The sequence below is a fragment of the Bos grunniens genome, chromosome 8 (genome assembly GCF_055505025.1).
Source record: "Bos grunniens cultivar Pamir isolate PY7600 chromosome 8, Bosgru_T2T1.0, whole genome shotgun sequence".
NCBI classification, from domain to species: domain Eukaryota; kingdom Metazoa; phylum Chordata; class Mammalia; order Artiodactyla; family Bovidae; genus Bos; species Bos grunniens.
The window spans coordinates 102,057,817-102,085,506 of record NC_141172.1 but is presented as its reverse complement, the minus strand read 5'-3'; the positions used below and the strand labels follow the sequence as shown (position 1 = coordinate 102,085,506).

The 27,690-nt window shown below is 41.7% G+C and overlaps 1 protein-coding gene and 1 long non-coding RNA gene across 6 annotated transcripts in view; one reads left to right on the top strand and one right to left on the bottom strand.

Moving 5' to 3' along the window:
- Positions 1 to 27,690, bottom strand: part of SLC31A1 (solute carrier family 31 member 1) — a 34,188-nt gene that overhangs the window by 4,553 nt on the left and 1,945 nt on the right. For 2 of the 5 annotated variants that reach the window (XM_086316039.1, XM_086316042.1), the window contains exons 2-3: positions 2,550 to 2,707; positions 1,446 to 1,518 (exon numbers count right to left, since the gene is read on the bottom strand). In XM_086316039.1, coding sequence (XP_086172165.1) covers positions 1,446 to 1,518; positions 2,550 to 2,675 — 199 coding nt within the window. In that variant the 5' untranslated portion in view covers positions 2,676 to 2,707. Of the gene's footprint in view, positions 1 to 1,445; positions 1,519 to 2,549; positions 2,708 to 4,483; positions 4,584 to 11,516; positions 11,674 to 15,204; positions 15,292 to 27,690 lie in introns of those variants that run through there. The other 3 variants (XM_086316043.1, XM_086316044.1, XM_086316041.1) reach the window with 3 other exon arrangements.
- Positions 1,300 to 26,860, top strand: LOC147367828 (uncharacterized). The gene is made up of 3 exons (XR_015132156.1): positions 1,300 to 1,405; positions 24,670 to 24,763; positions 25,256 to 26,860. It is a non-coding gene; the product is annotated as an uncharacterized LOC147367828 (long non-coding RNA).

Here is a 27,690-nt window from a genome sequence, read left to right as displayed (position 1 = left end):
AAAAGATGGCAGTAATGTCAAACATGCAAAATGCTTAGCTGGTGTGCTCTCCAAGCGAGAAAGAAAACACAGAAAAACCGCTCCTCTTTTTTTCTTATTTTTTTGGGGGGGTTGGGGGATGGGGGTGGGTGGGAATGGGCCTTGCCACTCAGCTTGCAGAATCTTAGTTCCCTGACCAGGGACTGAACCCAGGCCCTGAGCAGTCAAAGTGCCATGTCCTGATCAATGGACTGCCAGGGAATTCCAAAAAACTGCTACTCTCTACTGTCAATTCCAGAATATGTTATATTGTTACCTCTTCACTCCCATGGATGGAAGAGAAAGACTAAGATGATCTTAGTGAAAACTACAGTCTCTACTAAAGAATATACTCATTTTCTGATTAATATAATAAAAAAATAAGTGGAACAACAATAACCTTTGGTCTGGCTGCTTGACGTGATTAAACTAGTTTCACACAGACACACGATGTAGAATACGCTTATTGTTAGGACTCTGACCTCCCAGCGCAGGGGCACAGGCTCCAGCCTTGCCTGGGGATCCCACACGCTGCACTGTGTGCCCTGCCTGCCCCGCAGAAGAGTGCTGACTCTATTTCTTGAATGGGCATTTCAATACTAAGTCTTTCACAGTGTGAATTGTTGGTAACAATATGAATGTATTCAAAACTGATTTAACATACTACCTGAATTAAATGCTTTCCTTCTTCCCAAAACAATCGATTTTGTGGGTCCAAAGATTTATCTTATACCTAAAGTGGTCCACCTGACCACTGAACTTGTACAATTTGAATTTAAGGCACACTAACTCAACATTATAGACTCCAAAAAAAATGGATGGTTAACTGCCCCCAAACTAGGACTGACCCTAAGATGGGTCAAGAGTCATGAATGCTGTAGACCAGTTCGGTAAAGGAGAAAGAGCATTGGATTAGGTCAGAAGCCTTAGGTCCCTGTCCTAGTTCTGACATACTAATTTATTTAGGGCTAATCATTTCACTATTTGAAGCTTAATTTTTCTGTAAAATGGAAGGACTGTACTCGATTAATAGTTTTGAAGCTAGGGTTATTTTGTGGTATGTATATATAAAATGCTTCTTAGGCCATTCAAACTTGACCATAGTCTTCCGTCCAAGACCAATCAAACAAGGAAACACTCTGGAAAAGGGTGAAAGACAATGGTCTGCAAAAGACTCTGGCCTGTATCTAAATTATGTTTCAGAAACTCTAAAACATACACACGTTATTTAAGAGAGGTTTGCAGTAGGACCTAAATAGTCATTGTGTATCCTTACCTTCCAGGTAGGAAATAGGAAACCAGACGGCTACAATTGCAACCCTCACGACTCAGTAACTCTGGCAGGAAGAGGCGCTGGGTTTCCAGATTCTTTGCCACTGTCTCTCATGTGAGTGTCACCTTCAAATAGCACCTGATGGCTTACTCACCTCCAGCCGTATTGATCACCAAACCAGAAAACAATAGTTCCACGTTCTTAAAGCCAAAGTAGAAGGTCATAGGCTGCCAGGAAACCAAAACATGTTAGTTAGAAACAATCGAAGTTTCTACATGAGAATCTCAGGTCAAGAAGCTTAGAACACTTATAAGCAGCAGTTCTGGGTAATAAGAAGCATTCACTTAAGAGGAAAACTTTCTCCTCATTTTCGTATCACTAACACAGGCACTTCTCCCCATGTACTCTCCTTTGCCCTCACTGTCAACTTTCATCTTTTTTCTTGTCTACACGAAGCATAAAGAAATTAATCAAGAAAAGGGTCAATTTTGAAAGGAAGACATACTGAAGAAAGAACCATAGAAATATCGGTTCTGGTATAGCCCTGAAATTAACCTGCCACATAATCTTGGGCAAATCACTTGACTTCTCTAGGTCTGCCTTAGTTTTTCCTCATCGGTAAATTGATCTTTAACCTTGAAAAAAAAAATGCTATGACAAACCAAGACAGTGTATTAAAAAGCAGAGACATCACTTTGCCGACAAAAGTCCATACAGTCAAAGCTATGGTCTTTCCAATAGTCATGTATGGATGTAAGAGTTGGACCATAAAGAAGGCTGAGCACCGGACAATTGATGCTTTTGAACTGTAGTGTTGGAGAAGACTCTTGAGATCCCTTAGACTGCATGGAGGTCAAACCAGTCAGTCCTAAAGGAAATCAACCCTGAATATTCATTGGAAGGACTGATGCTAAAACTGAAGCTCCAATACTTTGGCTATCTGATGCGAACAGCCGACTCATTGAAAATGACCCTGATGTTGGGACAGATTGAGGGCAGGAGGAGAAGGGTACACAGAGGATGAGATGGTTGGATGGCATCACCAACTCAATGGACGTGAGTTTGAGCAAACTCTGGGAAATACTGAAAGACAGGGAAGCCTGGCGTGCTACAGTCCACAGGGTTGCAAAGAGTTGGACACAACTTAGTGACTGAACAAAAACAACAAACATAATCATCTTTCAGTCCTAAAATTTGATTATTTCTATGACCCAGGTGGGTGGGAAAGGGCCCGGGCTGCCTTTCCTTCGGCACTTACCATCATCATCATCATGTGATCATGGGAGTGGTCAGATGAAGTGGTCGGGTGATGGTGAGGTGGCATGGTACTGTTGTCTCCACCACTCATATCCATGTTCATCCCCATGATGTGGGAATGGCCCATTTTCCCAGGAAAAGTTGAGTCAGCAGAAGATTCTTTTAAGAAAAAGAATTATATACAATAATTAAAAATACAAAATCTTGATTTTTTTTTTTTTAATCTTCACAATGTTTCATCTTGTCTTTTTTTCTCTTTTGGCCACACTGTGTGGCACGTGGAATCTTAGTTCCCTGACCAGGGATGGAATCTGTGTCCCCTGCCCTGGAAGTACAGAGTCCCGGTTTCTGGACTGCCAGGGAATTCCCCAAATCTTGTTTCTTGATAAATATTTAGTCTACATGGGATTTCAGCCAATAAATATATGCTCCCCTAACATTTTACTCAGAATTATTTTTTAATTATCTACAGACACAGAGAGGAGTAACTGCACCAACAGGGATGTCCTCTGGAAACTGTGGCAGAAGGAATTTGTACATAGGGTTTCAGAAACCTCTTTTTTTTTTAAATTCATTTTTATTGAAGTATAGTTGATTTACAATGTCATGTTAGTTTCTGCTATACAATACAATACAAAGTGAATCAGATATACAATATCAGAAACCTAACTCTTATTCTGAAGAATCAATGCTCTTCTAGATACATTCAATGTATGTTCAAACTTAAATATGAGATAAGGAGAAGAAAAGTAGCTTCTTTGGGTGGCAGGAAATAATTTGTATAAAATTGATGCCATGGATGAAATTTAACAGCCTTTCTGATCACAAATGTCGGTAGATAAAAAGCAAGAGTTTCAAGATAATTCACCTAATTGGATGGCCTGTGTTCAGTCAGGATATTACGAATACACTCTCACATATGGGACCACCAGCCTTCAGCTAATTTAAATTAGAAGGAAAGGTCTACTGCTGCCCTAGGCAAGCAGTGTGTTCAGAATTTGATACACTGTCAATATCAGCAGGGCATTAGACCTGGGAACATGGCGGGGGGAAAAGGCATAAATTAGATATTCTCTATTAAATTAAGTCTAGACAACTGCACGTTCAGTCTTGTCTCTATGTTTACTACCCCTTAATGGTTTTATTGCAAAAGTCCATCCAAGATGTTATCCAAAGAGCAAAAATTCTGGTAGCTGGGGTGGGGAGTGGGAAGGTGAAGAGAGTAGAGAGGGAGGTGGTGGGATCCTCTTGATGTGTCCCTGAATGCCAATTTGTGGAGGAAAGAGTTCTTTAGAAATCCCAAGTAGGTGTTCACGTTCATGAGCCTGTGTGCCTCTTTTATTAATCCAATCAATAAATATTTATCCAGCTTTCGCCAAACTCTGAGCTAAGTGCTAATAATTCAACAGTGAATAAGACAAACAAAACACAGGATGGAGACACAGTAAACAGAACAGTTTCATGTGGTGATTAGTGCTGTGAAGGAAAGAGGGGAATATGGCAGGGTTACTAAGAGGCTGAAAAGAGGCACGCTTTAGATACCAAAGCACAAATACTCCACCATTTATTTCCCCCTCTTCAACTTCTATCCCATGATTCTATGATAGCAAGCTGAAAAAATAGGTTCCAGCAAAGGAAATGGCAAAACATCCGTTACAGATAATCAAAATTCAACTATGAATTTAAATAACTTTCATGCCAGATACTGTATTGCTTCATCATGAGAGAACTCAACAAGCTGGTATTGTTAATACCATTGCCATAAGGGGACTAGATTAGAGGTACAAACAGATACCTAATAAGATTTTTGTCCACAAAGGTTTATTTATAGTGAATGGTTAAAAAAAAAAAAGAATACACACAAAAATAATCAACAAGAGAGAACACACGAATGTTTGTGGTGTGCCTTCTGGCATCAGCGACTGAGGGACATACAGAGATGAAGCAGACGTAGACTCCTTCCTCATGGAGCTTCAAGGCTGAAGTTAGAAGGGGAAACTGAACAGTCACCACTCAGTTTGGGGCATAAGATGAACTGTAAAGGACAATTTAAAAAGTAAGAACATAGCATCAGAAACTGATTAAGATTTATACCCTTGATTTTCCTCACGAACTTTTACATATTCTCCCTTTCACCGGGTTTCTTTTGAAGACCCACGGGTTCCTAATTGTCCAGGCATCGCATTACCAATCAGAGACGCCCATTTAATGAGTACTTAATCAAATCTCTTCAGATGTATCAGTGTTCTGTATGTCCATATAGAATAGAGAATATGTACCAGTATTCTCGACGTCCAAATCCTAAGAATGTCTTTCAAGTTATGCACCTGTTTTGAAGTATCACCTTGTAGGATACATTTCACACTGAAATATACTAGAGAACAGAGCAGGAACTGAATCTATTTCCTCCCACGGTCAATAGACAATTAATTTCTTTTTTTTTTTCCTTTTAACCTTAATTTTAATTTTTTTTAACCTCACCATGTGACTCACAGGATCTTAATTCCCCGACCAGGGACTGAATCCAGGCCTCCAACCGTGGAAGCACTGAATCCTAACTACCGAACCACCAGCAAACTCTCACAACAGATTTTTTTTTTTTAAATAATTTAATGAATTTATTTATTTTTGGCTGTGCTGGGGGTTTGTTGCTGTGCAGGCTTTTCTCCAGCTGTGGAGAGAAGGGGCTATTCTCTAGCTCTGCTACTCAGGCTTCTCATTGTGGAGCACAGGCTCCAGGGCATGTGGGCTTCAGGAGTTGTGGCTCAAGGGCTTGGATGCTCCATGGCATGTGAGATCTTCCCCAAATCCCCGTCTGCTGCATTGGCAAGTGGACCCTTTACCACTGAGCTACCAGGAAAGCCCACAATGGATTTATTATAGTAGAATCCTAGGTAAAAGTCAGCTTTCTGTTAGCTTCTCTCTTGCAGAGTATTCTAGCTAACTAAGACCACTTTCAAGCCCTTTCTGCCTATCCTCTCTCCCAAGGCCACAAAATGACTATCAACACATGTGGATGGTTCATAAAAGTTCTTTCGTCTAGCATAGAAAACTTCTTTGCTCTTTAAGAAAATAGATCAGAAATGGTCTAGAAATTGGTGAGAGAAAAATATCAAGTGTGAATTTCTATGAAACTTAGTTCATATAAAAATAGGTGAGAAGCTTATTTCTTTGGAAGGCTTTACACTATTCAGTTTCCAGGGAACATTCATGTTCAGCTGGGTACTTGAGGTTGGCTGTATACCAACTTGCTTGTATTGCTTGGAATACTATTAGAATGAATGACACATCCTATACTGAATAACCTGATGCTGGGAAAGACTGAAGGCAGGAGGAGAAGGGGACGACAGAGGACAAATGGTTGGACGGCATCACCGACTCAATGGACATGAATTTGAGTAAGCCCTGAGAGATGGTGAAGGACAGGGAAGCCTGGTGTGCTGCAGTCCATGGCATCACAAAGAGTCAGACATGACTGAAGAACAACAGCATTGAATCCCATATAGTTTTGCATTTTCTACCGTCCCCTTTTCCCCATTTAATAAGTATGGTGCCATCTTTATAAAAATAGGTTTCAAAACTTCCTTGGATTCAAGGATCTAATTCCTTCTCAGTGTACTTTTGAGAATCATCAAAAAGAAACTTCCTCTGTTCCTGCCAACACTTCCCCCAAACACACGCATTGTAAAGCTGAGAGGGCCAGAATCTCTTTTGCAAAATCTATCATCTCTAGCAAAATATATATCAATTTATAGAGAGAAGATAGGGAACTAGTGAGCAGGTTAAATTCTGATGCCCATTCTGTGTCTTAGCACTGACCTTAAACTTTAAATCCTCTTTTATTTTCCTGGTATTTCACAATGGTGAATGAGAAACAATAGTCCATAGGGGCCTACGATTAGATCCCACAAAAGACTACACAGAAGTGGTCACACATCTGCCATAGGGTTGCTTCTCCTCCAGCTCAGTCAGATGTAATCCGGAGCCTCAGATAATTCTTTTGGAGACTGCCACCAGTCTTTCCTGACTTTCATGATAAGGAAGAAAGCTTTTATTCTTAAAATGATTAGGGTCATGTTCTTTTTTAGATTTGTAAAAACATTTAACAAAGGGAACTCTATCTAGTCACTCTTCTGCTTTCTGGAATCAATAGTTATGACTGATGATACAAGCTTTTGGCAAGCACAGACAGGGGAAATTCAACATCAAAGACAATACACTACCATAAACAAGGATTCCTGCGTATGGACTATGTTCATGTGATTATGCAACAAGTTTAATTGGACTAATCCTGCCTTTTCATGACCTGTATAGGGTCACAGATATTCTGAGGAATGACTCTGGGTTTGTTTCAAGTGTCTCTATAGGTGAACTTTGAAATTTTCCTATACATGGCTCAGATGATAAAGAACCTGCCTGTAATGCAGGAGATCTGGGTTGGAACCCTGGGTTGGGAAGATCCCCTGGAGAAGGAAAAGGCTCTCCACTCCAGTATTCTTGCTTGGAGAATTCCATGGACAAAGGAGCCTGGAGGGCTATAGTCCGTGGGGTCGCAAGGGCTTGGACACGACTGAGTAACTAACACGATCTTTTATGAATCCTGCACTTATGCTGTTTGCAGGAAGTGGTAAAGGAATGTAGGAATAAAGGAGAGATCTTGATATAATGCAGTAACAAATCAGGCCTTGGTGCCTCTGCATAACCTGACGTTTCAGGCCAATATACTAAAGTTGTTTAGAAAAAAAATGCAGTGGTTTCTAGGGAAGGGAAATACAATTTGATGACTATAAATAGGGAAGGCCCTTTTCCTTGATGGCCATGATGTTGTTTCACTCATACTCTAGGCCCTGGCCTCACATTTTTACTCCAAAATGACCGACAGAAATGTGGTCATAACTGTTTGAATATAACTACACCATGCTTTGGATATTTTAACTCTCTTTCCTTGGCCTGTATCCTTCTTGGAGTGCAGTAATCATAAGGATACTTAAACTAATTTCATTTACAAAGAGTATTAGGCGTGAGTAAATCTTAAGTTTATACACAGGTTCTAGCCAGAACTGGCAAAAATTTTTGACTCCCAGACTTCTGCCGTATCAATGTATTAAATAACAGTTTAGGAAGATGAGACAGTAAGAAAATAAGTCAGGCCAATAAGAAAAAGGAAATGGTAAAGACCTTAAAATCTCAGAGTTCTGCCCAGATTAAATTTGGCAGGTGATGGGAGGGGATAGGGCACGTGCTATAATTGTAGCTTTATAAAGAAAGAACGCCGGAGAATAATTTCCAAAACCCCACCACCAACACTGTGTTAGTCACTCAGTCATGTCTGACTCTTTGCAAACCCTATGGACTAAAGCCCGCCAGGCTCCTCTGTCCATGAGATTCTCTAGGCAAGAATAGTGGAGTGGGTTGCCATGCCCTCCTCCAGGGATCTTCCCAGCTCAGGGATTGAGCCCAGGTCTCCTGCATTGCAGGCGATTCTTTACCATCTGAGCCGCCAGGAAAACCCAAGAATAGTGGAGTGGGTTGCCATTTCCTTCTCCAGGGGATCTTTGCCTTCTTTCCCACCCAGGGATTAAACCTGGGTCTCCTGAATTGTAAGCAGATTCTTTACCATTTAAGCCACCAGGGAAGCCCTTACCACTAAAAATATAAAAAATGAAAATGAAAGAAAGAAAACTTAGATTTTATACTTTAAAACCTAAAGCTACCATTTTCTCTTCTAAGTTTGTGGCTTTGTTGATAATACCAAAGTGAGCTCTACTGTAAACAGATAGTGTAGGTGTTACTGAGTCCAAGCTCGGTCTGCTCACTGCTGGACAGGCCAATTAACCAGAAGATTGAGGCAAGGAATACGATTCTATTAGGAAAGCTGGCTGACAAAGACAGCAGACTAATGTCTCAAAATAACCTTGTTGTCTGGGTCTGGATGCCAGGTTCTTTGTAGGACAGAGACAGGTAGGAGTTGAAGAAGTAAAGACCATTATCTCCTGGAATGGCCAACCTCCAGAGGTGATGTATCAGTCTTTTCCAGCAGAGGTGCAGTCTTCCCCAAGGCAGGTCGTTATAATAACAAAGGGCTTCCCACTCCCTCAGAGAATCCACTTGCAGTGCAGGAGACCAGGGTTCGATCCCTGAGTCAGGAAGATCCCCAGGAGAAGGGCATGGCAACCCACTCCAATATTCTTGCCTGGAGAATCCCATTGACAGCCACAGTCCTTGGGGTTGCAAAGAGTCAGAGGCAACTGAGCAACTAACAACATAATAACAAAAGCAACACAAAACAAAAGTTAAAGTCAAAGAAACAGATCCATCATAGAGACAAAACTGGCTCTTTGCTGCAGCATAGGAGGTCCCTGAGGAAAAGAAGCAGGTTTAGCCTTTTGATTTAAGAGAAGCCACTTTAGGCCTAAGCCATTTTGTGATCTAAGTCTGGCTACCATGCACTCCCTTGAACAGGGTCTCAGTAAAAACAATCTTAAGGGAACATAAGAAGTAACAATAGCAAAGATGGTAAGTCTGTTGTAGGATTCATTGAAAGCACTATTTGTGGAAAGAAACCAAACTACACTCTACACACTAGAGAGATACCAAAGTCTATGTGGCTATACCACTCATGCATCAGACTAATCGGATGCATCAATAGTAACCAGTGGACAGAGACAAAGGGGAAAACTACTTCAAACGGTTACACTTAAAACTTAAAGGGCCTCCATTTATGAGTGGCCAATTCCCTGGTGGTTCAGATGGTAAAGAATTGTCCTGCAATACGGGAGACCTGGGTTCAATCCCTGGGTTGGGAAGATCCCCTGGAGGAGGGCATGGCAACCCACTTTAGTATTCTCACCTGGAGAATCCCCATGAACAGAGGCAGGCTACAGTCCTTGGGGTTGCAAATAGTCAGACACAACGGAGCGACTAAGCACACACACAATGATCTAGGCAAACAAGAAAGGCTACACAGACTGAAAGTTTTTAGAAGAACAAAAGAGCTATGAATTAGCAGGAGTAGATCTTTTATACTGAAGTTCTTAGCTAAGAATGACCACTCAGGAGCTGCCCTGTGAATATCATTCTAACAATCTATGGATAAGACAGAACGCAAACCCATGATTTGATTCTAATCAGAATAAGATAAGAAAGGCTTTACTTCCAGGTGATTCACCCCCTTCTATCTTTATCTTTCTATATCTCCACTCAACAATGGTTAATCTGCTCAGGCTGAGCAAAGGAGATGAGAAGCCTGCTGGTCCTGGAAGAACTGATTACAAGACAAATTATACAGGTATATAATAACAGAGGCTTATCATTTTGAAGGGAAAGCATGCTAAGGACAAACTTAATTTTTTACATACCCAATGCAGATGATAACACCTTAATGGCAGAAAGTAAAGAGGAACTAGAGCCACTTGATGAAGGTGACAGGGGAGAGTGAAAAAGCTGGCTTAAAACTCAACATTCAAAGAGCTAAGATCATGGCATCCAGTCACATCACTTCATGGCAAATATATGGGGAAAAAAATGGGAACAGTGGCAGATTGTATTTTCCTGGGCTCTAAAATCACTGCAGATGATGACTGCAGCCACAAAATTAAAAGATGTTTGCTCCTTGGAGGGAAAGCTATGACAAAACTAGACAGCACCTTAACAAGCAGAGACATTATTTGCTGACAAAGGTCCATATAGCCAAAGCTATGGTTTTTCCAGTGGTCATGGACAGATGTGAGAGTTGGACCCTAAAGAAGGCTGAGTGCCAAAGAATTGATGCTTTCGAACTGTGGTGTTGGAGAAGACTCTTGAGAGATCCTTGGATAGCAAGGAGATCAAACTAGTCAATCCTATAGGAAATCAACCCTGAATATTCACTGGAAAGACTGATGCTGAAGCAAAACCCAGGAGACAGTGACGGACAGGGAAGCCTGGCATGCTGCAGTCCATAGGGTCACAAAGATTCGGACACGACTTACTGACTGACTGAATAACAACAACAAATCCTCACAGTATCTCTTCTTGTTTCAGAGGAACCAAGGCACAGGAAGTGAAAAGTGGAAGTATTAGTCACTCAGTCGTGTCTAACTCTTTGCCACCCCTATGGACTGTAGCCCACCAGGCTCCTCTGTTCATGGGATTTCCCAAGCAAGAATACTGGAGTGGGCTGCCATTTCCTTCCCAGGGGAATGGAATCTTCCTGACCCAGGGATCAAACCTGCTTCTCCTGTATTGGCAGGCAGATTCTTTACTGCTCAGCCACCACGGAAGCCCAAGGCATGGAAAGTTTAAGCAACATGTTCAATGTCATTCTAGAAAGTTGTGGAAGACCCTGGCAGGAACTTATGTATCCTCACTCCTAGGCCAGGGATTATTCTCTGTTAAATCTGCCTTACTATTTATTCAGTGTCAAATTTTGATCACTTTTCCTAATTCAAATAAATTAGAAGATTCACTCAGCCTGCTTCTGGTTTTCACACTGTCTTACAAACATGGGTTTTACTCATGGTACTTATGCCCTCTGTTCATCCTATGTGATACATCAATGACAAATCAATCTACCTAAAGCATGGCTCTACTTATCTGTCCCCAACATTCCACTGCCTACCAACCTCTCCACTGAAATATTAACCTCCTGGTTCTAAGATCATAGATCTTTAAAATAAAGGCCTCAACCTACCTTTCTGCCTACAGGTACTTTGTGTTTCAGCCGAACAAGTCTAATTAGCCCAGTTTCTACTCTTACCACACTTTGCTGTCTGGTGTCTTCACTGACATTGTTTCTCTCGTCTGCCAGGCCCATCCTTACAATCTCTAAATGCAACAAATCTTCCTCCTCTTACAAGGTCTAGTTCTAATACCTCAGACCATTCATATCACAATGTGCCTTTCCTCATTATCCAACTGAGACTAGGTCTCAAATATCCCAATTTTTTTTTTTTTAATGTTCTTTCAATCTGTCTGTTTTAGTCATCACCTGATAGAACACTGTTGAGAAAATGTAAGAGAAACAGTTGAATGGAGTGTTTCTCCAAGTCCTCATCTTCATCAACTGCAGACATTTAACAAGTTCCTCTTGGATGCTTAGCCTCCTGACTCAGCTAAGGAGAGAAGTCTGGCTTCAACAAGTAGACCTAGAAAGAGATGAATGAGCCATCTCTTCATCTATTGGCAGACCACCTCAAAATAAAACCAAGTGCCCCGCCTCTCACTTTGTGGGTCACAGAAATCTCACTAAGAATTGGAAGGGCTTTAGGGCTTCCATGGTGGTCCAGTGGTTAAGACTCCATGCTTCCACTGCAGGGGACACGGGTTCAATCCCTGGTTGGAGAACTAAGATCCTTGTACCACACAGCATGCCCCCCACCCCCCCCAAAAAAAGCCTGGAAGGACTTCTGAAGTCACCAGATGCAGCTATTCAGTAATAACCAAATTCTGTAACAACTGTTATAACACCCCTCAGGATGTTTCCATTTCAGAAATATAAGGATGCAAACACTCTCTTCCCAGCCAAACCAAGCATAGGAGGTGTTTCATAGGAGCTGCATTTTGCTACTTTTTGGTGATGGTGTCGATAACAGAACCAGTAGTTCCAGTGAAAGCAGTATCCAGATACCATTTGCATGTATTTCTCAAACCGTGATTTGCATTTTAGGTTTTACTCCCACGAACTAATCTGTCTGCAAAGAAACACAGAAGTATCTTCACCTCACCCTTCTCATCATTTATTTTATGTCCACTACCTGGCATTTGGGGCTTCTCAGATAACTCAGCTGGTAAAGAATCCACCTGCAATGCAGGAGACCCTGGTTCAATTCCTCAGTTGGAAAGAAACACTAGAGAAGGGATAGGCTACCCACTCCAGTATTCCTGGGCTTCCCTTGTGGTTCAGCTGGTAAAGAATCCACCTGCAATGCCGAGACCTGGGTTTGATCTCTGGGTTGGGAAGATCCCTTGGAGAAGGGAAAGGGTACCCACTCCAGTATTCTGGCCTGGAGAATCCCATGGACTGTATAGTCCATGGGGACCCCAAGAGTCAGACACGACTGAGTGGCTTTCACTTTCACTGGCATTTATTTATGTCTCTGTTACAGATTTCCTTCCCAGCCTTACCCCAATTTAATCCTCTTCACATTCAGATATTCCACTGAAAGTCATCCATTCACTCTTCGTGAATTTAGTACTTTGATAGCTGTACACTTTTTTGGCTCAGTAGTCCCCGTCCCATCTTCTGAATATGTGAAAATCCTATCATTATTTATTTAACATTTATAGTTCACTTAAAATGTGTCAGAAGTAAGTGAAGTGAAGTGAAAATCGCTTAGTCGTGTATGACTTTTTGCAACCCCACAGACTATACAGCCCATGGAATTCTCCAGGCCAGAATACCGGAGTGGGTAGCCTTTCCCTTCTCCAAGGGATCTTCCCAACCCAGGGATCAAACTCTGGCCTCCCGCATTGCAGGTGGATTCTTTACCAGCTGAGCCACAAGGGGAAGCCAGAAGTAGGATAAAGTTAAAATATATACGAGGTTTTCCTTGAATTCCTGACAGAAGAAATTGCTTTTTATTGGATATCTTTAGCAATCTTCTCTTATGGAACATTTGACTTACAGTTCCTAAAATACACGATAAAAAACACCATATACACACAGCAAAGTTCTTAGACGGCAAGTCACTAATTCACACCTCCTTACCGCACCTGGAAGAACACTGGGCAAAATACTCATTCACTCAAATTATTTAATTCTTACAAAACCCAGGTAGGTTTTATATCTACTTAGAAGGACCCAGGTGCAAAAGACAAGATTCTTCCTTTTGCAAAGCTTACCCTAGAGGAGGAAACTGTCGTTAAATATTTAAGTAAAGGTGTTTAAGTATATAGTTGGAAGTACACATGGTGCTGTGGCAGGAGAATAACAGTAAAGGAACTTAGACGAAGCAGGGGAGGTAGAAGAGAGAACAGAGAAGCCCTCTTAAGGTAACATTTAGGCAGACTGAAAATTACTGGAGATGGGTAGATGGGCAGAGAATAGCACCCCTGAGGCAAGAAAGAATCAAGGTCATTCAAGGTCAGTATGAATGGAACATCCTGAGTACGAGGAAGAGAAGCCAGTGAGGCTGAAGACAGGCAGAAGCGGACAGTGAAGAAGACCTTACAGGTCATGTGGAGCAGACTGAATTTTACTCCAAGGGCAGCTGGAAGCTATTTAGGGTAATAAGCAGGGGAGGGATGTGACCAGATTTAGACTTTAATAGAATACTTTGCTGTGTAGAATAACTGGCCTTTATTTGTTCTTACCTAATAATATTTTCTGCTCTAATTTTCTGTGAGGTGTTCACAGATGGAAAAAAACAAATTCCTTACAGAGCCATGGGCCATAATCCTTTAATTTCCCCAAATCCAGAAAGACATCTGTTAAAACTTCCAAAGGATTAGACAAACCTTCTAATTTCTGGGTTATTTAATGGTTTGAGGGGCAAAACTGAAGAATACTCTACAAGGACTACCTTGGATTGTAAGAGCTTCTAAAGTCACATGTCCACTTCTGTAGGAGGGAGTTAAGCTCACAGAACATTGTTAAGAGCATGAGTCAGGTAAGATTCAATCCTGGCTCTGCTACTTTCTCTCTGAGTATCTTGGTGACATTTCCCATAAAAGTCTCATGAGTCTTTCGATAGGCAGTAGGTACTATGCAGAGCCTGTTAAAGGGGCTGCGTTCAGATTTCAATAGCATTTGGGTAACTTACTCAAATTTGTTAGTTTCTCAGTAAGGTAAAAAATATGATGAAGGTAGACTAAGCTCCCTGGACAGCACGTGCCCAGTGGATTGTTATTGGGTTATACAATCTGTACTAAACATGGAAATCTTCAGCCATGATATTTGACAAATCCCACTTTTCACTCCACAAAACACTAGCAATAAATTCAGAATTTATGTGACTCCAGTTTTTAATGCTAAGGGCATTGGAGAATATACTAGACTTGAGTTCAAGACCTGGATTTCTGCTTCATCCAACTCCATCACTCTGTATTCTTTGGAGGTAAAACGCCAATGTCAGTTTCTCAGTTTTGACCTCATTGACATTTGGGGCTGAACAACTCTTTTTGAGCTGTCCTGTGCACTGTAGGAAGTTTAACAGTATTCCAAGCCTTTACTCACTAAGTGACAGAAGCACTGTCCCAGCTGTGACAATCCAAAAATATCTCCAGATTTTGCCAAATATCCCCTTGGGGCAAAATCACCCTACTTCTTTTTTTTGGGTTATACTTCATGACATGTCAGAATCTTAGTTCCTCAGCCAGGGATTGAACTGACAGCCTCTGCTTTGGAAACATAGAGTCTTAACCACTGCACCACTTAGGTAGTCTCTGACAATCACTTTTGATCTCTGAGTTAGGCATCTCATCTGAAAGTCAGGGGAATGAGATAAAATCTGTTTTGTTCCTTTTCAGGGCTTTTGTATCATTAAAATAAGGTAATGAATGGCAAGAAATACTGAGAGAAAAAGACCATGTAACATACATAAATGCATTATTATTACTTTGTGGGTTATGTTCTATGAGTGCTCAATAACAAGGCTGAAGAAAACTACTCACATCTTGTTCATGGAATGCATAGTAAGGCCTACTTTAGACTATGTGGAGTCTAATATACCATTTACCTTGGTATTCAATAAATACTTGTTGATTGAATGCTTCTGAGTCTAGGTCCAATCAAGAGTAAACTTTCTTTCCAGCACGTTCTCAGGTTTTCCTGCTGAGCAAGCACAGTGTAGTATGTTGCTAGACCTAACTGTATGCGAAGGATAGGACTGGGTTAAACAAGAACGGCTACTTGCTTTAATAGCTGGAAAATAGAGGTACAAGAGGTTAACTGACTAGTCAAGGTCATGTGGCAGTCAGTCTAGTGGCAGTCTGCAATTAGAATCCAGATTCTGACCTCAAGTCCAGTGATCATTTTATTACTCCTATCATTGGACTTTCACCCAACTCTTCTGTCCTTGTCTCTTAACATAAAGGTGTTAGGGACTTCCCTGTTGGTCCAATGCTTAAGACTTCATGCTTTCACTGCAGGGGGCATGAGTTCAATCCATGGCTAGGAAAGGAGGAACCCGCCCCCCCGCCCCCCCCACCGCCCCAACCCCCAGTCAAAGGGAAACAAAACAAACAAAAAACAAAGGTAGCTGTTTCTGGAGGCAATTCTGAAAGATTGAGATTAGGAAACAAAGTTGTAGTTTTTAGGGAGCTTGGAAAGAAATACAGACCTATTTCTATCGGGAGGAAGAAATGTATACTCTCTATACTCAGAATAAAGCGGATTAAAGGAATCCTTCAGGTGTGATTATTGGAGTGGGTATTACTGGAGCCATTCCCTTCTCCAGGAAATCTTCCTGACTCAGGAATTGAACCTGGGTCTCCTGCATTGTAGACAGATTCTTTACCGCCTGAGTCACCAGGCACGTCCATTAAGTTGTCGAGGAGGAGCTAACTCTAGCTGTTATCCACCTCCAGAGTAGTTGTGCCTTGTGTTAAAACGGTTAACTGCGGTAATGTAGGCTGCTTTGCCTCTGTGTGGCTCTAAGTAATGGATTTCCATATAGCCTGAGCTCCAGGCCACATTTCAGCATCCCACTGAAATTAACAAAAGTCCCAAATGCCGTTCTACTATATATTTTCAGTGTCAAAAACAGAACTTTAAAAAACTAACTCATAAAAATGTCACCATTTATTCTACTCTTTTAAAATACCAGAACACTTCTGATTATTATGCCTATGTGTGAACTTTCAAATGGTAAATGTTGTCACAGAGTGATCACTCCCAACCACTGATTCAACAATCTGAGGTATTCTCAGGCAATGTATGGATTATAGCCCACCTGTGCCTTTATAATTATTACAGCTTGAAAGAAAAGAGTAGAAATTCTGAGATAGCTTGCTGAAGCAAAAGTACCAAGAGCAAGAGCCCTCCTGGTTCTTGGAGTCAGACACTGACTATCACAAGACCATGCCATCTTTGGAGCTAAGAACAGGTTTACTAAAATTTTGTGGAAATAATACACATAAGTCTGGGATAATAAAATCTCACTGTTTTTTGAACACCAAATATAAAGATACATATGAAAGTGACTGACACATTAATAACATACATAGAAAATAATAAATGTTAATTACTACCCTCCTAACTCACGAGTTTCTCAAAGTGTGGTCTAAGGACTGCCTGAATCAGAATTATTCAAGAAGTTTGGCTAAAAATGAAAATTATGGACTCCACTCTAGACTCTCAAATCTCCTCTTAGGGAATGGGGCCTCAGAATCTAGATATATGTCCAAGTATACAGCAATTCTTACATACTATAAAATTTGAGAACCAAAATTCTGAATTATAAAGACAAACAATAGAGATAAGGGCTTCCCAGGTGGCTCAGAGGTAAAGAACCCGCCTGCCAATGCAGGAGACGCAAGAGATGCATGCGGGTTCTATCCCTGGGTTGGCGAGATCCCCTGAAGAAGAAAATGACAACCCACTCCAGTATGCTTGCCTGGAAAATTCCATGGGCAGAGAAGTCTGGTGGGCTGCAGCCCACGGGGTTATAAAGACAACTAAGGGAATAAGCACAAGCACAAGACAATATAGATACAGTGCACAGAATCTCAGGATTGTACTGGATTGGCCGAAAACTCTGTTCGGGTTTTTCCATAAGATGTTTCAAAAACCCGAATGAACTTTTTTGCCAACCCAATATATTTAAACGAGGGAGCTAAAAAGAAAGAAAGTTAAGCTTCAACCAGGAACCAAAATAAAGCATTTCTTTATTATGATATCCCAAAAGGACACAAAAGTAGTCCAGTCTCACTTAAAATTTACACATAGCACCACCTAATATGGTGTTGACAAAGTGCTGCACTCAATATGCCAGCAAATTTAAAAAACTCAGCAGTGGTCACAGGACTGGACAAGGTCAGTTTTCATTCCAATCCATGGCATCCAGTCTCATTACTTCATGGCAAATAGATGAGAAAACAAGGGAAACAATGACAGACTATTTTCTTGGATTCCAAAATCACTGCAGATGGTGACTGCAGCCATGAAATTAAGAGACGCTTGCTCCTTGGAAGAAAAGTTGTGACTAACCTAGATAGCACATTAAAAAGCAGAGACATTACTTTGCCGACAATGGTCCATCTAGTCAAAGCTATGGTTTTTCCAGTAGTCATATATGGATGTGAGAGTTGGACCATAAAGAAGGCTGAGCACTGAAGAACTGATGCTTTTGAACTGTGGTGTTGGAGAAGACTCTTGAGAGTCCCTTGGACTGCAAGGAGATCCAATCAGTCCATCCTAAAGGAAATCAATCCTGAATATTCATTGGAAGGACTGATGCTGAAGCTGAAACTCCAATACTTTGGCCACTTGGTAAGAAGAACTGACTCACTGGAAAAGACCTTGATTGCTGGGAAAGATTGAAGGCAGGAGGAGAAGGGGACGACAGAGGATGAGATGGTTGGAATGCATCACCGACTTGATGGACCTGAGTTTGAGCAAGCTCTGGTAGTTGGTGATGGACAGGGAAGCCTGGCGTGCCGTAGTACATGGGGTCACAAAGAGTCGGACATGGCTGAGCGACTGACCCGAACTGAACCACCTAATAATCAAGGAACTTTCTGGGCTAACACTAAATTTAATACAAAATGGCTCATCTCTGGAATTTGACAGCAGTTTCTTTCACACACTGTGGGAATAGTTCCCAACGTGATTAATGAAATTAAGATTGGCTCCCAGCTAAGCACCCCAGGGCCTGTCCCTAACCATCGGCTCCTGCTTGTCTGAAAATGGGAGTTCAGCTTGAGATCCTGAATAGACCACTAAAAATAAACAATAAAAAACATGAGGAGGAAGTTGTGGGCAGAAGAGATATTTTCTTTTTCTGTTTTATGGCGGCTCTCCAAGTATGCAAGGAAGTTGTACTCAATCTCTAACTGGTAAAACTGTACCTGCTGGTTGCGGGCCCTTGGGTGAATTACTCAATATCTCTGGCCTCCGCTCTAAAATCAAGTAATAGAAGTAGCCTACCTCATAGGGATTGTTATGAAGAGCTCACTGAGGCAGCAGGATACTCAGTTTCCATGACGACAGCAATGAGAGTATTGCCTACCTTGTGGCAGCGTGCCCTTAAACATGAACTCAGTGCAGCGCCCAAGCACAGTGAGCCCTCGATCAACAGTCATTACTGTTACTTCTCAATCTACTGTTCTTTCTAAACTTGGCATAGGTATAATCCCCTCCAATCCTTTGATTTGTCCTTCGTCCATTTCCCACTTGGGTTCCTAGGTGGCTCAGCGGGTAAAGAATCTGCCTGCAATGCAGGAGATGCAGGAGACTCGGGTTTGACCCCTGGGTCGGGAAGATCCCCTGGAGCAGGGCATGGCAACTCACTCAAGTATTCTTGCCTGAGAAATCCCCTGGACAGAGAAGCCTGGCGGGCTATGGTCCACTGGGTTGCGACTGAGCACGCACGCATAGCTACTCCATAGCTAATTTTTCTTTCTAATCTTTGTTGTTCTCATTTTGGGAGTGTTCAGGGTGTGCCAGTGAGCCCTATCCACTGCACTTCACAGGGAAGGATGTTCTTCACCCATGTTGAATCAGGTGGTCAGTAATTTGCTTCAATTTGATTCCAATCTGCATTTATAGTCTTTGAGATGTCTCCAAGTTTCAGGTTTCTTTAATCTCTATTTTCTAATGATAAAAGACATTTTAATGGGTGGTTTCCCTGCTGCCAAGCAATTCTCTAACTCTAGTGGGGTGTCCTACAACTCAACTCAATTCTATCTTTTCAGAGATAGCATCAGATTATGCAGATCAGAAAGTCCCACAAGACTGCCCTTCACTTCAGATGTCAACTGCAAGCCTGTGTTTGTGATCCACTGGCTATACATCAGAGGCTCCCACAATCTCTTCTCCTTGAGTTCTATAAAATTTGCTTGAGTGGCTCATGGGTGCTTAAGTCATTTCACTTGTGTCCGACTCTTTGAAACCCCAAGGATTGTAGCCCGCCAGGATCCTCTGTCCATGGAATTCTCTAGGCAAGAATACTGGAGTGGGTTGCCATTTCCTTCTCCAGGGGATCTTCCGGACTCAGGGATCGAACCCGTCTCTTGTCTCCTGAACTGGCAGGTAGGTTCTTTACCACTAGCGCCACCAGGGAAACCCAACTCTAGCCACTTAGGAAATTCCAAGGGTTTTAAATCTGAGCCAGAAATGGGATAAAGATCAAATATTTATTGTAAATCATGACAACATAGCTTCTCTTGCTTTTATATTTCTAAAGACATTTCATTAGCATTTTGAGAAGGAAAAAAGATTGTTCAAAGTGCAACTTTGAAATGTAAATATGTACATTATAAGATGTTTTGGCCCATCTTATATTTTCTACATTCTAAGTTTCTTAAGAATAGGTAAGAGGTAGTTAACTCTACCCATTAATTCTAAGCTATAACACAGCACCATACACCTTGGGTATTTTTGAAGCCATAATAAACAAAACTCTTTTCATGGTTAGTTTCTAGAAAGTTCGTGGGTGTTTTACAAGTTGTCCAAATAACAGGCAGAAAGAAATCTAGTGAGGCATCTCATTGGCACTCCCTAGCAGTAATTTCCCCTGGGAATCTGGCATTAAAAAAAGCTTATATTTGAAAAGATGGGACCCATCTGGGTAACTTACATGCTAGGGCCTATACTCCTCTCACCTTACTACAGGAGTTACAGTCCAAAAGTAAGCCCAGTCATCTTCTATCCCACAGAGATTATCAGAGCTATGCCACAGAGAATTTATGAGTACTTAAAGCATGGCCCATAGACAAGTTTCTTTATTCTAAAATCATAAGTTGACCTTGTTTGTGTTCATCTAATATTCATGTTTATCTTTATGATTATATACACATAAGATGATATCTGCGGGAATCAAAAAATACACGTTTATTTTGAGTTGAAGACTCAAAATAAGTAGGTTATTCCTACTGAGTATGTCTAAATCAGGCTTTCCTGGTGGCTTAGATGGGAAACAATCTGCCTACAATGCAGGAGACCTGGGTTTGATTCCTGGGTGGGGAAGATCCCCTGGAGAAGGGAATGGCTAACTACTCCAGTATTCTTGCCTGGAGAATTCCATGGACAGAGGAACCTGGCAGGCTACAGTCCATGAGGTTACAAAGAGTCGGACATGACTAAGCGACTAACACTTTCACTTTCTCAAGTCTAAATCCATAATTACCACTTGTGTGTAGCTTAATAAATACGGCTCCAATTTTTTAACTGCAGCACGAACAATGGCACCTGGAGCCAGAAGGATTGTGTGTGTGTGTTAGTTGCTAAGTCTAAGTTAGTTGCCGGATTCTTTGTGACCCCATGGACTGTAGCCTGCCAGGCTCTATCCATGGGATTTCCCAGGCAAGAACACGGGAGTGGGTTGCCATTCCCTTCTCTAGGGGATCTTCCCCACCCAGGAATCAAACCCAGGTCTCCTGCATTGTAGGCAGATTCTTTACTGTCTGAGCCACCAGGGAAGCCTGATGTGTGTGTGTGTGTGTACCTTTCCTTAAACATACACAGACACAAACTCCTCCGCAAGACAATGTACTTGGTCTTTTGTTTCTTCCTGAATCATATCAAGTACACATACTGGTGGGCTGGAGGGTGTGTCACACTGTGCAGGTAAAAGGAAGATGTCACCTTGAGAGGGCAGTAAAGCTGAAGCTAGATTAGATGACTTTGACATCTACCCAAACGCCAGTCAGGAAGTAGTTACTAAGTACCCTCTCAGTTCAGTTCAGTGGTTCAGCCGACTCTTCGTGACCCCATGGACTGCAGGGCGCCAGGCTTCCCTGTCCATCACCAACTCCTGGAGCTTGCTCAAACTCATGTCCATCGAGTCAGTGATGCCATCCAACCATCTCATCCTCTGTTGTCCCCTTCTCCTCCTGCCCCAGGGGTTATCGGAAATTTAGCGATGAAGAGGATGGAGGCTCTAGCTGAAACCTGCTATTTACAGAGCAGATTTTGCAAATGGCTTAAGACACCTAGAGAAAGAAGGATGGAGGTGTGGAAGGGAGGGAAGAAGGCGAGTGGGTTTAGTCCAGAAGGTAGCAGGGGATGATTTAATTCTGGTCTGCTTTGAGGTCTCTAGCTCCTCTAAAAGGCAAGAGATTCTTATGGTATCACCCATTTTACAAAGTTATAACTCATCCCACAATCAGCCAAAAAAAAAAAAAAAAAAAAAACCCCAAACAAAACACACCTGGGAAGCCAGTGAAAAAAAAACACATATAAACAGACAGATATTAGGTTCTCTTAAGTTATCTTTTTTTTTCACTTTCAGTCCATACATGGACTGTAAAAAACAGCTAGTCTTCTACATGGCAAATACTTGTAAAAATAGCTAGGAGACAGTCCCCTTTTGTCCTTAGTGTATAACATTCCCTTTACAATGTAATAATACCCTGAGTAATACTTCACTGAATAACACTAGAAAAAGGATTGTGATGTGACTTTTGGCAAGTTCTCAGTTCAACATCATTTTGATGAGACTGCTTATACTTGGCCCTTTACTTAAATCAAGATATTTTTAAGGAAATGATACTTTCTCATCTCTCTCACTGATTATTTACAATTTCACTTCTAAATATCTATTCTACAGATAATCTGACACATATGTGAAATGTTATATGAACAAAATTATTTGTTGCAGGGCTGTCCTTAACAGCAAAAAATACTGAAAAAACAAGCTAAACATTCATTGACAGGGCACTGATGAAGTAAATTATTTCCATAGAATGGACTGCTTTGTAGCCATAAACAATGAAGAAGTTCTTACATATTGATAGAGAATGACCTCCAGGGTATATTATGAGATGAAAAAAGATGGGATGCTGTATACTATCATTTGTAAAAATTTTTTAAAGGGAAAAGAGTATATGCATATTGTTTGTAAACACCTATACTAACTCTGAAAAGACTGAAGGCAGGAGGAGAAGGGGATGACAGAGGATGAGATGGTTGGATGGCATCACCGATTCAATGGACATGAGTTTGAGCAAGCTCTGGGAGTTGGTGATGGACAGGGAAGCCTGGCATGTTGCAGTCCATGGGGTCGCAAAGAGGCGGACATAACAACAACTGAACTGAACTGATACTAACTCTGGGGGCCACAGGACATGCAGGATCTTATTCCCCAACCAGGGATTGAACCTGTACCCCCTGCAGTGGAAGTGTAGAAGTATGGAAGCCTGGAGTCTTTACTCCTGGACAGTCAAGAAAGTCCCAATGATGCTAATATACTCTTTAGTCACCTGAGCCCGTAACATCTGCTTCTCGACCCAGCTTCTGTGTAACACTGGGCTAGCTACTTTCCCCAACCCCCATGATTTCTCCAGACAGTTTGCCGGGAAGCAGCAGCAGGAGGGGTTTCTGAGCTTTACATATCCTGTTTTAGTGACAAATATAGAAGCTCTTGTTTCTCTTGCCCACTCTCACCTTTCTCTACAAAGAAGATCAAGTATACAACTCCATTCTTCACAGAAGCCTTTAGAAAAGCTTTTATTTGCCTGGTCCGAATAGGACAGCTCAAATTTGATATGTCGAACAAACAAACTGAAAAGGTCTTTTAGTTATGCAATGACAGCAGGGCCTAAGTCCAATGGGGAGTGGATCTCCCAGTTACTATACTCCACTTCTCTGATACCTTTTGTTGTTGGCTAAGCCACATCCTGGAATAATGCACTCAGGAGATGCACCCTTTCAAACTCCTCTTATAGGATGCTTTTGCAGTCTTGACGCATTTCCACCATGCTAACCATGAATGCTTAAGTATGATTTATGTTAAGATCTCAGTGTTTTATGAAAAGTGTGAGAACAGTGGGGACAGCCCTGGATTAGGCAGCAGAGGCTCTCAGCTGTAGACATTAGTTCGCCATGCTGCTGCTAAGTCACTTCAGTCGTGTCCGACTCTGTGCGACCCCATAGATGGCAGCCTACCAGGCTCCTGTCCCTGGGATTCTGCAGGCAAGAACACTGGAGTGGGTTGCCATTTCCTTCTCCAATGCATGAAAAGTGAAAAGTGAAAGTGAAGTCACTCAGTTGTGTCCGACTCTTTGTGACCCCATGGACTGCAGCCTACCAGGCTCCTCCATCCATGGGACTTCCCAGGCAAGAGTACTGGAGGGGGGTGCCAGTGCCTTCTCCATAGTTCGCCATATATCAGCTATATTAAGCAAATCACCTGAACTCAACATGCACTAGATCCTTTATTGCAAAATGGATATACAAATACCCACCTACCCATCTCATAGGTTTGTAAGGATCAATAAGTCAAAATACCTCCTAATTCTAAGGTATCGTAAATATGAGATATTATTATTAACGATAGCCTGCTTTCTCATTAGAGGACAGAATTTATCTCTGAAAGGAGACATCCAAGTCACACACAGGGGTCACTTTCATGTCACTGAAAACATACAGACTTGGGACCTCCCTGGTGGTTAAGAATTTGCCTGCTAATGCAGGGGACAGGGGTTCTCGGAATCAGAAGACCTGGGTTCAATATCTGACTCTTGGGGCTTATTACCTGTCTGACCAGAGAAACTCAGTCTCTTCATTCATGCATTTGTTTTTATATTTTTTGATCATTCATTCAAATTTATTGCGCACCTATGGAGTGAAGGTACTGTGATGAAACCCTCTCCTCAAGAAGCTCAGTCTGATGGAGAAGGGATACATACAAATAATTAAAACACAGTAGGAGATGTACTAAGATATAGATGATGCACAAGGTGATGGCACCTGATAAAAAGCCATCGGAAAAGGTAGGAGAGGAATGGGCACCTGTGGGGACATAGCAGCATTCCTCTTTCATTTCATGAACTGAACAAATACATTCTAGATGCTCTAAACCGCTCAAAATTACATAAAAACTCTGTATAGTTCTATAATAACTCTATTACCTGTTTAGGGAAAGACTCAAACTGGCTGAAAAAAAAAAAAGGTCTGCTAACATTTTACCGGTTGCTCAAGTTTTGCTCTCTTCGTGTGTTCCCCCCCCAAATCATTTCTCTTATTTACTTTTGTCATGCAGGTTTCCATCTCATTATGCTGCATTGCACAATGTCCTCAGCCTACAAAAGCAGGTTGTATACAAAAACCTAGGTCCTTTGTGCAAAGGAAAAGAGGTAGGGTGGACCCTTCTCAACCTTTTCCTTCTCTGCAGGGCTTTGTATTCCTAAGGATGGGCCCCTCCTCTGCTTGGGGATGTTACCTAAATCATGAAATGATATTACTCAAAGCAATGGAAACTTCAAAAGCACTTCCTTCACAGTGCCTACTCTAAGATTTCTCTTGGCACAAACTGCTTGTTTTACTAGGATTAAGAGTCAGACCCTTGCTGACTTCTCATACTTAGTCAAAAACTACAGAAAAGATTTTTTTCGATGGCTTTATTATGCTAAAATCTGCATGTGGGACTGCAGGCATCAGTCAGCAACCTGCCTTCTCTCTTCCCTCCCTTTCCAACCATTCCTGGCTTGCCAACTTTAAATGGCAGAGTTATCTGGGCGCTGCCTGGTTACTGACTTATCTGACATATTCCACTAGTTGAAGTCATCTTGTCGCTGTAAACACTTGCTTTTCCAGTGACAACTATGTCATCTTTTTCTTTTTTGCAGCATGTCTGGTGAGGAAGGCAAAAAGAAGAATCAACAGCAGAGGCAAACGGGAACAAGGAGAGGAACAGGGCTTAAGAAACAGATTCTTAGGGGCACAGTATACATTGTTACCTTTAGAGAAGCCATTTAATTTTATTCACATTCAGTCTAGAACATTTATTTTTCTCAATTCAAAATTGAGATTATAATCCAAAGAAGAACTGGATTGATGTTTTTAACAGATGAATACTAGTGCCCTAAGTGATGTCTACCATACCACATTGCACTCATTCCTCACATCAATTCCATATCCTAAACCATTTGCGTTTTTTTAAATATGACCCACGTTATTTAGAATAAAAAATTCCATTTCCTACTGGGCTAAGTACAAGCTTGGCCTTCAGTGTATTTGACAAATATGGTCTTGGTCTCCTTTTCTATTTTAATCCACTATTTGCCTATATATACTATTGTCCTAAACTCTCAGCAAACTATTGCACAGAACTCTATTAATCAATTTAACTAATGACACATTCGGAGAAGGCAATGGCAGCCCACTCTAGTACTCTTGCCAGGAAAATCCCATGGACGGAGGAGCCTGTTAGGCTGCAATCCATGGGGTCGCTAAGAGTCAGACACGACTGAGCGACTTCACTTTCACTTTCAAACAAGTGAGCATGGCTGTGTTCCAATAAAACTTTATTACAGAAACAGGCAGCAGGCCAAGACGAGATTTTGCCCTTACACTGTAGTTTGCAGATGCCTGATATCCACATTCCAAGAAAAGAGTTCTGTTAAAAAATGGCAAAAAGATGTTTATGTTTTAAGTTAAAATATAAAATGCTTAAGGTCTACGGGTAACTAATATCTGTATCATTCCCTGCTTTAATTTACTTTTTTTTCAGCTAGCCAATTACTAGCCCTAATTGCATCAGATAAGAGTGGTCATGTATGGATGTGAGAGTTGGACTGTGAAGAAAGCTGAGCGGCGAAGAATTGATGCTTTTGAACTGTGGTGTTGGAGAAGACTCTTGAGAGTCCCTTGGACTGCAAAGGAGATCCAACCAGTCCATTCTAAAGATCAGTCCTGGGTGTTCATTGGAAGGACTGATGCTAAAGCTGAAACTCCAATACTCTGGCCACCTCATTCGAAGAGTTGACTCATTGGAAAAGACTCTGATGCTGGGAGGCATTGGGGGCAGGAGGAGAAGGGGACAACAGAGGATGAGATGGCTGGATGGCATCACTGACTTGATGGACATGAGTTTGGGTGAACTCCGGGAGTTGGTGATGGACAGGGAGGCCTGGCATGCTGCGATTCATGGGATGGCAAAGAGTCAGACACGACTGAGCGACTGAACTGAACTGAAGAGTGCAACTTGTCTTAAACTTGGAAAGCCTTGCCTCCTCACTTCCACTTGGAATCCCAATCCCAAACCTACATTCAATTCATAATCCTAACACCACACTTAAGATCTAACTTGGTTATAATTATAAACTATTAGTTTTAAAATCATTCACCAGAACAGATTAATATACTATATAGAATTATATAGTACCTGTATATAAACACTGTCATCTCTGTAGCAAAACTGTTGATAATTCTAAAGGAACTGTTAAAATTCATGCTTTCTGATTAATCTTCAGGGGGGTCAATACATTTCACAAATATGCCTAAAAGCTATATACTTAAGCAAAACAAAAACGCTTTATTCAAACTTGAGACAAACAAGGTAGTGCCTATTTACCTCCGTATCCCCAGCAGTACTATTTAATAGATGTCTGGTAGATTTTAGGGAGCCTGGCCCAAGCTCAGAGAGAGTTAGAAGGGCCGGGACGGGAATTCAAGTTTCCTGATTCCTAGTCCACTATTCTACTTCAGGAAGACAGTGGTTTCTTTGGGTGCACTCAATCCTGCAGTCCAAAGCCTGAAAGACTGGGCTTCCTCGGTGGTCTAGTGGTTAAGAATCTGCCTGCCGATGCAGGGGACATGGGTTCGATCCCTGGTCTGGGAGGATCCCACATGCCACGGAGCAACCAAGCCCATGTGCCTACTGAGCCCTCACTGTAGAGCCCGTGAGCCCCAGCTACTGAAGCCCACACACCTAGAGCCCATGCTTCGAGATAAGAGAAGCCCCTGCTCTCCGCAACTAGAGAAAGCCTGTGTGCAGCAATGACGACTCAGGACAACCAAAAATTTTAAAAAAGTAAATAAATCTTAAAAAAAAAAAAGCCTGGAAGACTGAGGAAGGCTCACCACTGTCTTCTCCTTTCTCCCATTGCCAATCAGAACCAGCAGCTGTGTCCTACAAGGGCAAACTAGGCATGCATATTTGTGGTGTCTCACTAAAAAGGCTGATCCATGATCCAGATTTTAGGATTCCTGCCTATCTAGAAAGGCAACTTAAACTCCCTGGATATTCGATGTTCACCCAAAACTATCACAACATTGTTCA